Source organism: Myotis davidii, unplaced genomic scaffold, assembly GCF_000327345.1.
Source record: "Myotis davidii unplaced genomic scaffold, ASM32734v1 scaffold1187, whole genome shotgun sequence".
NCBI classification, from domain to species: Eukaryota; Metazoa; Chordata; class Mammalia; order Chiroptera; family Vespertilionidae; genus Myotis; species Myotis davidii.
The window spans coordinates 1,798,220-1,811,880 of record NW_006299714.1 but is presented as its reverse complement, the minus strand read 5'-3'; the positions used below and the strand labels follow the sequence as shown (position 1 = coordinate 1,811,880).

General features: G+C 41.1%; 1 protein-coding gene across 4 annotated transcripts in view; it reads left to right on the top strand.

Annotated features, from left to right (window-relative positions):
• The window catches only part of FAM13C (family with sequence similarity 13 member C), a 125,256-nt gene that overhangs the window by 39,733 nt on the left and 71,862 nt on the right, over window positions 1-13,661 (top strand). For all 4 annotated transcript variants that reach the window (XM_006775807.1, XM_006775809.2, XM_006775808.2 and 1 more), the window contains one exon: window positions 10,692-10,810. In XM_006775807.1, the coding sequence (XP_006775870.1) occupies window positions 10,692-10,810 (119 nt within the window). The remainder of the gene's footprint in view (window positions 1-10,691; window positions 10,811-13,661) is intronic.

Sequence of the window (13,661 nt, the reverse complement as noted above, 5' to 3'; positions counted from 1 at the left end):
CACCGTTTATCCCCTCTTTTACTCTCTTCTACCTTCCCCACCCACCTTTCCCTCTGGTAATCACCATTATTGTTGTCTATGAGTTTTTTGTTTTTGTTTTTTTTGCTTAATCCTTTTTTTATATAAAGAATATTATATATCTTTATTAATATTTAAGATAAGCAGACTGTAAGAAACTGGCACCTATTTTATTTTATTTATTTTTATTGATTTCAGAGAGGAAGGGAGAGGGAGAGAAAGATAGAAACATCATCGATGAGAGAGTCATTGATCGGCTTCCTCCTGCATGCCTCACACTGGGGATGGAGCCCGAAACCTGGGCATGTGTCCTTATTGGGAATTGAACCATGAGCTCCTGGTTCATAGGTTGACGCTCAACCACTGAGCCACTCTGGCTGGGCAGTGGCACCTATTTTAAAGAACACTGTAACATCTTCAGACAGAAGTCATATAGTTGAGTGAATTTATACAATATTTAATGTTTCTTTTATTGTTTTACCCTAAGTTAAAATCCTTTAGGATCCCATTCATTAAGATATAAGTAGGGTCAGGCAGTAAGCTTTCTCTTTGCATTTTCTTCCCATCTCTCTTTCTTGGTCTTTTTTGTAATCTCCTTCCTATCTGCTTGTGTCTTAAATGTTTTAAAATGAAGCATTCTTGCTTTAAATTATACAAGCAACACATACTTAAACAATTTAAGCAATACAGCAGTTTATAACAACATGTCCTACAAAAAAATAAGTACACAATTATGCACACATATTTGGTCTTCTCTTTCACCTCTGCATGAGCTCTCGCTATATATACTATGTTGCAGCTTGATTTTTGATTTAACAACATAAGGGTTCTTTTCCAGGTTTTCTCTGCTCTCTCTGAATGGTGTTATACCACTTGTAGTTTAGTCAACTTCATGCTCATTTTCAGATATTCCCAGCCCTGCTCTGCTTCTGGGACTCCAGCTCATCTATCATTGCCTACTTGCATACCTCATGGGCACTAATACCCAACTCTTCCTGAATACTCTTTCTCTTCCTGACTCCATCTCAGGAGCAGCAATATCATTCATCCCATTTTCCAAGCTAAGGAGTTGGCATCATCTTCAGTTCTCTTTCTCAATTCAACCATATCCTGCCAATCACCAAGCCTATTGTTTCTACCTCTTTAATATCTTTTAAATCAGTTTCCTCCCTTGTAACACCTCTGTAATGCCAGTCACCACTTGCTACGGTGTTCTAACGATCTAACTGCCCTCTCTCCTTTCACATTCCCTCTTCACCTTCTAATCTATTTGCCTCACAGGCCCCGATGATCTTTCTCCAGTGCAAGTCTAAACTGGAGAATATTCAGTGACTTGCCAATGCCTTCGGAATAAAGCCCACACTTTTTTAAGACTTTCAGGGTTCATATGATCTGGCCTCTGCCTGTGCTGGCCTGCCCTGTTGGTCACCGTCCCCAGCTATGTTTGATTCTAACCCCAAACACAGTCAGTCACTTGAGTTCCTTGAACATGCCATGTTCTGACTTCACATGCTTGCCTTGGAACTGATTTTGGCATCATTCCTATATGTTCCCAGAGCATCTTGTCAAGTCTCTACTCCCTTCTCAGTCAAATGGCCTGTCAAGCTTATTACAGAAGCTAGTGACTTATTTCAACTTTTGAAAAGATTACTATAATTTTAACAATCAGAAGTGCCAATTTCTGTGACTTTTAATATAAATTAAATATGTATTTATTGGTATATTTTAAATCATCTCCCCTTAAATACCATTTACTATAGAACATTATCTTCCCAGTTCGGGGATACTTCTACAAACTGAGTTTGGCATCATTCCTGTATGTTTCCAGAGCATCTCAGCATCTCACACTTAGCTTTCTCATGTTGTAAACTGGTCAGACTATACTGTAGCTGCCTATGTCACCCCCACCCCCCACAGTAGCACCACCACCATTGCCATGACTAGAAGTGTGAGCTCCCTGAGGGCAGGAACTAGGAAGAGCATAGAATGTAGCACCCAATGGGGACCACATGTTTGAGTGATGAATGAATGTAGTCAGAAATCCATAGAACTGAAGGAATGGCCTGTTCCAGAATCCCCAGTTATAATGATTACGTCAGAAGCTCCACACACTTTGAGGGAGCAGGCTGGTTCAAAGGTGAGGGAAACGCTTTTCAGGGTCTGGGCATGGCATTTTGGGATACCAGTGCTTTAGGGAGTAGAGCAAAGTGATCATGACCAGAATCTGCCTCTGCTTTCCTACAAGCTTTGTCCTGTTTGGACCTTCTGTAGACTTAGCGACACATTACAATTGGAGTGAGTGGGAGATTTGGAGGCTTGTGCAAGTCCTGAGTCCTCAGTGGGGCAGAAGTAGAAATGTGAGAATTCTTGGGGTGAGGGAGAGGGAGATAGAGTTTGCATAGTCACAACACCCAGAGCGGCTAATCTTGCCTCTCTCAAAGCTGGTTAATTCTTCCACTCCCCACCTGCCTCCGATCCCAAGTTTGTGCAAGCTCATTAAAGGAAGACATTCCTTTCATTGTGAATCTCTCTTACTGCAGAGTCTCTGTATCTTTATCCAAATGCTATAGAGCAGTGGTTCTCAACCTTCCTAATGCTGGCGACCCTTTCATACAGTGCCTCATGTTGTGGTGACCCCAATTTCATTGTTACAAATTGAACATAATTAAAGCATAGTGATTAATCACAAAAACAATATGTAATTATATATGTGTTTTCCGATGGTCTTAAGCAACCCCTGTGAAAGGGTCTTTCGACCCTCAAAGGGGTTGCGACCCACAGGTTGAGAACCTCTGCTTTAGAGGGGAAAAAATAAATACCATTAAGAACCCACGTGCCTCATGACTCTCTTTTATACTTTATTATGTGCTCTGTTGATTGTACACTTGAATACCACCCACTCCAGCTGTTACATTTTGTTAAATGTGACTGTGTTCGTCCTGATTTGCATAGGATTCTTCTCAGCTCTATAGTGATGACGTTAATTTGTATATTGGGACTCAGCAAATGGAGGCTGCCCCAGTGGCCCAGCCCACATCACGAGTCTAAACCAGTCAGCCCACTCTTACTGGAAACACCTGTCAAGGAAACTTAACCAATCATAATCCTCCAGCTCAGCTTTAGCTGGTTTACCTTCCCCTGGAGACTAGGACCCACTAGCCTTAAAAGGAAATCCCTGACCCCAGCCAGTCAAGCCCTGCTTCCATGTTACCACTCTTAAGTAAAACTCGCTCTTGCCTGACATCCTTTGGGAAGAGCGCCTCACTGCTTGTGTGGGCCTGCACGCCCCCAATCCATGGATTGTTTTCCCTTGAATAACGGACAACAAACTCATCACTGAATTGTTTAGTTTTGTCATTTGACTGTTTGGCACTGAGATGGGACCCAGAGACAGCTGCTGAGGATTCTGGGACGGCTCCTCAATGCAGGTGAAGGTGGCCTTGGAGCCTTTTGGTTCGCTTCCTCTTGGGCTGCCCTCTGGGATCTCCGGGATCTCCGGTAAGCTTCTTTTGGATGGAGCTCCGCTTATTTTTCGTTCTGAGCTCTTTGAGTCTGTTTTTCCTGATATTTCTAGGTGGAAAACTGGGTGTGAGAGACTCCAGAAATCCCAGAATCTCTCCACTTGAGAAGAGCACTGTACTTCCCCCAATCCATGGATTGTATTCCCTTGAATAAGGGGCATCAGACTCATTACTGAATTTGTAGTTTTGCTATTTGACAGTAGTAAACCTGGGATGTTGAAACATGGTTCAAAGGCCTCTGAATTTTAAGGTTTGGACTTAAGATCCGAGTTCTCTGGCTCACTCAAGTGATACAGTGTGACCCCCTATTATGTAATTTTGAATTAAATATTGAATATAAAGTATTAAGATTCGCATGCAAATGATTTGAATTATTGAAGTTCCCCCAAATTTATCAAGATTTGCATAATTCCTAAGGCCTTTGGGCGTACTGAATAATAAGCTGTGTTTATTTTATTGAAACATTTCCACTTTAGCTAGTGAACAGACATCCCCAATTCCTTGTCATGGGAATAGTCTTAAATTACACAAATCTCAGTCAGATCTTGCAGGGTCTTCAGGAGGGCATGTCTTGCATAAAAGACAATCTTTTTGGCCTCGGTAAGTCACCTGTCTTGTCTGCACTTGTTTATCACCACTGGGGAAACTGGTAAAGAGTGAAACCCACCTTGTAGTTTAGATAAAGTGCCTAGTTTAGTAGCTGGTGTTGATCAGGCAGTCAGTGAATGTTATTTGATTTGGAAAGTGGGTAAGATAGACAACATAATTTGAATGTCTGTTTCCTACTAGGAGTGCTCACAACTGTAAGCAGTAAATTGGGGGATATATCTGTATCACAGATAAGGAAACAGGATCAGAGGAGATCCTGCTTTGTGGATTTTGAACCAATACCAGTCTTCCTCCATGATTTATTTTATTTCTGTGTTGAAATGGTGACTAAGGTAGGGAGATATTCTTTAAAAAATATGTCTGAAGAAACAGTTCTCTCAGTCTCCTGTTTCATAAAGGGCCAAAATATTTTAGATATAGGCATTACTTGTCATATTGTTCTTAATAGCTCCATTGCACTTCACAGATGTTATGTTTTTTTGCAAATTGAAGGCAGGACCCTCCACCAGCAAAAAGGTTACAAGTTGCTTTTTGCAGTGGTCTGGAACTGAACCCATGATATTTCAAGGTTTGCTTGTAATAATCAGACACATTTTAAAAAAAATTTTTGTATTGATTTCAGAGAGGAAGGGATAGGAAGAGAGATAGAAACATCAGTGATGAAAGAAATCATTGATTGGCTGCCTCCTGCACGCCACCCCACTGGGGATCGAGCCTGCAACCCAGGTATGTGCCCTTGGCCAGAATCAAACCTGGGACCCTTCAGTCCACAGCTGACGCTCTATCCACTGAGCCAAACCAGCTAGGGCCATACAATTTTAAAGGAAAATTTAAATCAGCTCATCCTGGTCCTCCTTTCTTCCAATTATTAAGTGAATGTGATAATCCAATAGTTCTTTTAATCAGGAGTAGAGGCCTTTAAAATTCCCAATTTCAAAAGGACTTGAAGCTACTTTTACAGATAAATGCAGGCCTAAGGCGAAAAGCGTTTGTCTCTAACAAACACCCTATGTATTCCTAGGGTGATCTAGGAACAGATTTATAAAACTTTTCCTTGTTTGATCTAAGCGCTGAATACCTATGATTTTCTAAACTATGGAGATATCAGCAGTATTAATCATGTACTAATTAGCGCTCTTGGGGAGAACATGCTCTCATAAATACAAGGTATTGTTATTAGCAGTGGAGTGATTAGTTACAAAACCATTTAATTAAAAATTTAAGCCAGCAGTTGAAGAAAACATTTTATTAATTTTGGAATAGAATGGACCCAGATAAAACTCAAGGCGAGAAGATGAAAAAATTAATGTTTTGGTTGGCCACATTTTGGAAGCAAGTTTTAGAGGATGCATTTGTCCTTGAGGCCCAAGGGTAACATTATGACTTGGGCAAGCTAGAGAAGATGGGCACAGACTGGGATTAGGATGGAACAGTTTCTTTCTCTGGGTCTTGCATTTGTACGAAATGGGGAACCTGTAAGGGCCTGAAAGTAATGGTTGTGCTGTTGGATCAGAACTAGGTTCTCTCAAGTTCTACAAGAGTCAGCTGAACTCACTGAAATCCTAACAAGGACAAAATATATTTCACAGTTTCTGCTTAGGGGCAGTTAATATGTCCTTATCTCAGCTGAGGTTTTGAGCCTCTCAACATAATAGGCAGCTTCTTTCTTAGCCTCCTCTTATGAATCAGAAAATAACCTAAATAACATTTGTTTTATGGACAGCTTTCTCATGAAATATCTTGGAGCTTAGTCAATTTGATTGTCCCTGCATGCAGCAGAGAAGCAACAAATCACTGAGGCTGGACTTGGGACAGAGAGGAGCTGAGTCAAAGGGAGAGGAGGATGGCTGGGAGCAGATGCCCATCACACTGCACCTGGCCAAGTCGCAGGAGGACAGTCTGGAGGAGAAGATTTTGGCTTCTCCTTTCCCCATTCCCCTTGGTCAGCTTGGACCTGCCCATTAGATGCATTAACACAGAAGTAAGCAAGTTAGAGTCTTTCCTCTTACACTTTAGTCTTTGAAAAACACTAGAATTTAAAAGTTCTTTGGGGGCAGGAATATGTCATTCACTATAGAACCCCCTTAACTATTAACATCCATGGTATGTCGTAGGTGGTTTCTTTTTAAGTAAAAGTATCTTAAGTATTTCAAGACAAACACTCTGCTTTAATGTTCTAGAATTTCTGAGCTGCGTGTGCCATTTTTCATCCATTCATTTTTGTTTATCATGGAGAGAAAAGATTTAGATGTTCCATCGAGATGGAGAGGAAAAGCACTTCAGGAAAATTCAGTGACACGCCGACAGTTTGATGACGTGTTTTCTGCCACCGAAGCTGTGGGATTAATGCTGCCTGGCATCAGGGACCAAATTTAATCACTCCCCGAGCAGGAGCGCCTCGGTGCTTTGTCACCCGCATTATGCTTTACAGGAAAAGGGTTTTGCTTCATGACAACTGTGTAGTTAGGAGTCTGCCAACACGTTCTTCACATTAACTTTCATTCTACGCGTTTAGATATGGCCATTTCCCCTTCACCGCCACCGCTCTTATAGGACTGTCACAAGGTGACTGATGACAAAATGGGGGAATATGAACTTTTATTAATATTTTCTTGATTCCCCTTCAGGGTAATTGGCAATGGCACACGTGTTTGCCTGGAAGAGAGAGGTTGGTCCTGCTGCTCACTGTGCTGTGAAGGAACTAATCTGAGAGGCACGGATGGGACATGCCTTGGGAGTTCCTTTCCTCTGTGGGCTTGGAGGAGAAGGCTAGAGGCCAAGGTTGTTGAAGCCGGAAGAGGTCCAGTGCATGGGCTGAGCTTTCCGTGGTCGGCAAACTGCGGCTCGCGAGCCACATGCGGCTCTTTGGCCCCTTGTGTGTGGCTCTTCCTAAGCCTCAGGAGTACCCTAATTAAGTTAATAACAATGTACCTACCTATATAGTTTAAGTTTAAAAAATTTGGCTCTCAAAAGAAATTTCAATCGTTGTACTGTTGATATTTGGCTCTGTTGACTAATGAGTTTGCTGACCACTGACTTAGAGATAATAGGGAGGTCTTGTCTCTGTTCCATGCTGTCTGGAGCCTCAGCTGGAAGATTTGTAGCTTCCAATGTAGAATCATCTGAAGGCTGACTCCCAGGTGAGCTTTGCTGGGGCTATTAATTGACATAGGACTAATCCATGAAGAGATAATTGACTACACTGAAAATATTTATTCTTTTTCTTATGAACAAAAGAACTTTCAAATTCATGGGGGCTTTGGAAGGGTGAAACCATTTGGCATTTTCTGAAATGGGCTGAACTTGGTCTCTGATCTCAGGGGGGTTTGGAGGTCAGCACTTAGGGGGTTGACCTGATATTTTTTTCAATGGCATGGGCAGCATTACAGTTAAGCCTATATTTTGCATCAGGGTCTACTCTAAGCATGTCAAACTCAAAGGCTAAGATGGGCCAAATAAACAAGGTTTAAGTTTATTTGGGCCACAAAACCCCCCAAAAGCTTCAATTTTCATAGAAATGTAGATTTATTTTGATAGAGTCTTTCCTCTTACACTTTAGTCTTTGAAAAACACTAGAATTTAAAAGTTCTTTGGGGGCAGGAATATGTCATTCACTATAGAATACAAAGGACTGAAATAAATGAGTAATTGTTAACATAAAGTAATAGAAAATTTTAATAAAGATTAATATTTTTTCTTGAACGTTAACTTACCAGACACTGAATAACTGCACAAATTAATACGCGTTACACAAATAAACCTATTTTTCTTGTTCTCTAAAAGCGAAATATTTCCTGCTGTGCACACCAAACAAGTCAGTCCAAGACTAATGGCGTGGCAGTTGGCTGCTAAAATATTCACTGCTGGTCTTAGTAGAGAGGAATGGTGCTCCTGCATGTAAGGCGCGTAAGGGAAATGAATGCAATATGATTTTAGTAATTAGTCATTAGTTAATGTTGTAGTTCCTTATTAATAATTATGTATAACTATTATAAAAAAGTTATGAAATTTTTATTAAAATGTTTCTTACATACTGTTATATTGGCTGGGCTGCAAAAATATTGGTTGTGAGCCACATGTGGCCCGCAAGTTTGACATGCTTGGTCTACTCTGTTAATTGGTATTCAGGATGACTTATACCAAACTCCTTACTACTACTTCCCCACCTCTCCATACCATGTCTAAGTTTTAAATTCTAGGTGGGCAGAAGAAGCATTGCTGACAATGCCATTTATTTCCTCCATTTGAATCAGGGACTTGCTTGTCAGCTGTCCGAAAATACTCCTTATCCACCCATGCCAGAGAAATGTTCTGTTTCTGCAATGCTTTGAGATCTCAGCCTTGAGCAGATTAGGCAGCACTTTCTCTAAAATAAATTGTAAAATCCAGGGAAATCCAGGAGTTTGTGGTCTCTTACCCTTTTAAGTTAAACCCTTTGTGAGTTCAAAGGATTAGATCAGCGGTTCTCAACCTGTGGGTCGAGACCCTTTCACAGGGGTCACCTAAGACCATCAGAAAACACATACGTAATTACATATTGTTTTTGTGATTAATCACTATGCTTTAATTATGTTCAATTTGTAACAACGAAATTGGGGGTCACCACAGCATGAGGAACTGTATTAAAGGGTCGCAGCATTAGGAAGGTTGAGAACCAATGGATTAGATAAAATATTGTTCTTGAAAATAAAGACAAACAAAAGCAAACAGCAAAACACCTACTCTTCCCTTAAAAGATAAAGTTTTAATAAAATGGTACTTATTTTCCTAAAACATTTTAGATATTAAAAGGGTTATTTCTTTAGGCCTTCATGTATTGAGGCTTCTAAATATAATGTTTAAAATATTATCATTATTTGTATAGAAACCTGAAATAAGCATTCCACCACAAAAATAGGTTTGCTTTTGCTAAACTCATTCTTAACACTGTTGCAGAATACTGTGCTTCAAGGGGATTTTTATAAAAGGAATATTATCATTAAGAGCTCCTATCGACTGTATGCCTCCAGTTGGCAGGCACTGAAAGGGGTTGAATAAGGTCTTGTTCAACGACCTTGTGAGCTTGGAGCAGCCCCATTTTACAAACAAGGAAACTGAGTTCTACTTAGCAAGTAGCAAGCAGAACTTATTTCACTTAAACTGTTGTTTGGGGCAATGTGGCCAGTATTTGAGTAGCTATAGAAATTTTCACAGCAGCCGCGAAGTCTAGGGAGCTAATGTCTACTAATGGAACCCTTTCATATGAAATGTCCTCTTGCCTGAAGTTAGGGCTTTAGAAAAATGGAATTAAAGAAAGGATCTTGGCAGGCCTACCTCGTTGCTCTTTCTCATCTCTGCTCCCCACAACCCCAATTTAGCCCTCTTATCGGAAGGCAAATAGAATTTTGTTTTAGAAGCTTGTGATGACTATTTGGCAAATAGCTCCACCAAATTATTCTAGTATTTCAGAAAATGACTTCTGAGATACCTGACATACTGGCGCTAGTACTGACTCGCCCACAACCCTAATAGAGCTTGGTCTATAGCAGCGGTTCTCAACCTGTGGGTCGCGACCCCTTTGGGGGTCAAACGACCCTTTCACGGGGGTCACCTAAGACCATCGGAAAACACATATATAATTACATATTGTTTACAGTAGCAAAATTACAGATATGAAGTAGCAATGAAAATAATTTTATGGTTGGGGGTCATCACAACATGAGGAACTGTATTAAAGGGTCACGGCATTAGGAAGGTTGAGAACCACTGGTCTGTAGGGCCACACAGTATATTGCACTGTCAGACCCAGATTCATGGTGTCACTTGAATATTTTGACTGCAAGATCATAGCCATCAGACTCTGAATTTCTCACTGATTTTGGCGTTGTTATTTCATTTATTAGGTAAAGAGAGGCTACTTTATCCTAAGGGAAATTTGTTAGAGGTTTGACATGGCTCAAAGACTATAGTGGTTCACGTGCTGAACATAAATAAATTTTTCTTTTTTGGTTTGTGTATCCTTATGTTGAATCCAGATTCATATTAGTTTGGGTGTCTTTATGATATTCTCTAGAGGATTTAGCATTATGGTTTCTTTCCTAAATTAATTAGTAGATTGCATAATAGGATGACCAATGTAGCAATTCCTTTGGATGCAGTGTAGCTAATGGCAATAGTGTGTGTGTGTGTGTGTGTGTGTGAACATTCATACATATGTTTTGTTTTTGCAAAAATGATCCTATCCTGTAAATACTATTTTAGAAATTATATTTTCAGACTTATTGATTAAATATACTTTTATAATGTCATTTTAATGTGGTATGACTATATCTTTTGAAATGAGGCTATTTTATTACATTTTTCTTCTGTTATCTTGTAGCAACTTACTGATAGAAAGAGGCTTTTTAAATTTGAGGTCACTCACTAACCCCCTGCTCCCACTATAATTTGGTGGCGTTTGTTGTGTATTGCTGCTCTGCTGCCCAGAGACCTATGCCAGCCTAGGAATGCTGTGAAATGGATGGCTCCTGAAAGCTCATCTACTTCTGCTGTTTCTTCTTACAGGAGACAGAGCATGCAGCCTCCAGCCCGTTGGAGTGTCGGGGGAGAGCAGGAACTCCAGCTCATGAGAGTCCACAAAACCACACATTCAGGGGCCAAGAAACGGTGTGGCTTCAACCAAGGTGGGCCCTTTGGTGTCAGAGGTTCCCCTGTGCCTGGGGTTCCTTCCTGTATGCTTCCACCCCCCACAGTAGAACGTAGGTTTCCTGACTTTTGTTGGCAATTTCTTACGGTCTGTAAAAGCTGCTTAGGGGGCCTAGGGCTATTACTCATTCTGAGTTTAAGAGAAATGTAAATAACCTACTTTCTCTGTCTTCAGTTTGAAGATTACCAGCCTTAAGGCTCAGAGAGGAGTGGAGCTAGTCCTGCCCTTGGAGAGAAACAATGATTAGGTTTTCCTCTGTGATAATGATAGAGATGACAATATAGATGGCAAGCCAATTGCTTTCCACATGTTACATCATATAGTCTTCACCACTTAACTCATAGCCCCATTTCACGGAGGAGGAGCCTGAGGCTGACAAATTAAGGTATTGGCCTGATGTTGCACAAGTGAAAAAAGATGAACCAGAATTTGAACCTACAAATGTCTAATTATGGCATAGCAGGTGTGGCTTCTGTGCTGATCCGAGTGGTGTCCTTAGGCACCGGTACTTCTGCTAGACCTGCTGGAGACAGCCGTGGGTCGAGGGCAAGGATGTGGGTAGAAAGCTGTCTGCAGCAAGGTTGGCACCACATTCTGATGGGAGCCTGGCATTGCAGCTGTCTATGGAACGTCTCTTCTGGAAATAAACAGAAGAAAGAATTCAACCGCTAGTTGTGTCAGCTGTCTTTGTAGGATCTTGTGTACGGTGTAATCATAGCCCTGACTCAGTGGAAAGGGAGTTCTGTGCTTCTGAGCATGACCTTTAGACATTTTTTTCCTAAGGTTTCAGACTCTAAATGAATCAACAATAACAGAGAAGACTGTGCAATGTGATTGTGCTTTTAAATATCCAGCATACTAAATTTAGAATCATAGAACCCCAAAGAGTTAGAGGAGGTCCCAAAAGTAAGATGATCCAGTATCCAGTTGGATTCACAGGCACCTTTCATCACCCTCTTCACAAGTCGCCATCTCTTGTCTGTTTATTCTTACTTGACCTCAGGCCAGGTAAGACTCAACCTTGTCATTTTTCCACTGACGAGGACATTCTCTGTCCTATTTAAGGCATTATTGCAATAGAGCTGTTTTGGGCTGACTAGGACCAGTTTAAGCAGTAATCCTGTCTCCCCCGACCAGATTGGTGACTGCCTCTCTCAGCCTGAATAAGGCCAACTATATTCACATACATATTTCAAAAAAAGTAAAAAAAAATTATAATAAAAGGCAAAAAACCTCACTAAATAATTTTTATTTGTGTGTAGAATTATGATAGTCCTCTGGAGTGGATATTCCACAGAAGCTGATGGGGGAAAATAGTATTAGCAATTAACCTTCTCAAAGATTCTTGATTTTTAGTAAACTTAAAATTACTTTAGTCCTGGCTGGTGTTTCTAAGTGTTTAGAGCATTGGCCTGCTCACCAAAGGATTGAAGGTTTGATTTCCTGGTCAAGGGCACATACCTGGGTTGCAAGTTCAATCCCTGGACCTGGTTATGGCGAGGGGCACATACAGCCAATCGATGTTTCTCTCCTCTTCCTCCTCCTCCTTCTCCTCTTCCTCCTCCTCCTCCTCCTTCTCCTTTTCCTCCTCCTCCTCCTCCTCCTCCTCCTCTTCCTCTTTCCTGCTCTCCCCCTCTTCCCCCCAATCCCTTTCACTCTCTTTAAACATAAAAGGAAAATGTATCCTCTGGTGAGGATAAATAACAACAAAAAAAGTTAATGAGCCCTAACTGGTTTGGCTCAGTGGATAGAGCGTGGGCCTGTGGACTGGAGGGTCCCAGGTTCGATTCCGATCAGGGGCAGGTACATTGGTTTCGGGCACATCCCCAGTTGGAGGTGTGCAGGAGGCAGCAGATCGATGTTTCTGTCTCATCGATGTTTCTAACTATCCATTTTCCTTCCTCTCTGTAAAAAATAAAATATTAAAAAAAAGTTAATGAAAAAAACCCCACACTTTATATTCCATATACAGTGAGGGAAGTAAATAGTGATATTACTGTTATCACTCTTATCAGAGGGCAAGTCAGATATTTAATAGGATTATGTGATGGGTATCATTCACATATGATGAGTAAGACTAAGAGTATTGAATTAGGACGCCCCTGATAAGAAAACACAGAGGGAAGTAACTCTTACTTTGGGGATAGGGAATTATAGTTTTATTCAGATTCGCAAAGATGTGTGGCACCTTCCTTCAGAAAAAGAGATGCACACACACAATAGTTTTGTATAAAATTTAGGAAGTTACAGAGCTCTGCCGCATGCCAGGGAAAGGAACCAGATATAAGGTTATCGTGCAGCCTTCCTCATTAAGTCTGGCTTGTCTTCCCAACAGATTGGCTCCTTCTTGCAAAGACAGATCTGGTCTCTCTTCCTCTATACCTAAGTAAACGTCCACAAGACCTTAAAGACCTTGTTGCTCTTGCCTGTTTTTTCCTCTTTAGCTTCCATGCTGTACTTTCACCGGGTCTAGCTGTATTCCAGGAATTCCGTGCCCCAGGTTTGGCATCCCAAGGTCTGGGGTCAAGTTGCAGATCAGGAGCCCTGTTGGGCTAGTAGTGTGATTGAAACTTCCTGGCCCATGCGTAGAAGTCGGTTTTCGGCCTGGGCGAGTCTATTTTGAAGAAGTACTGTTGATATTTGGTTCTGTTGACTAATGAGTTTGCTGGCCACTGGTAGATTCAGTATTTAAACTGGGCTGGTAACCTTCAGGCTACAGTTATTTGTCACAACTGTGGCGGCATCACCCGGGGACATTCTAATGGTACTTAAAAACATCTCAAAATATGACAGGGATTGTGAAACTTGATGAAGTGGTGAAATGAGAT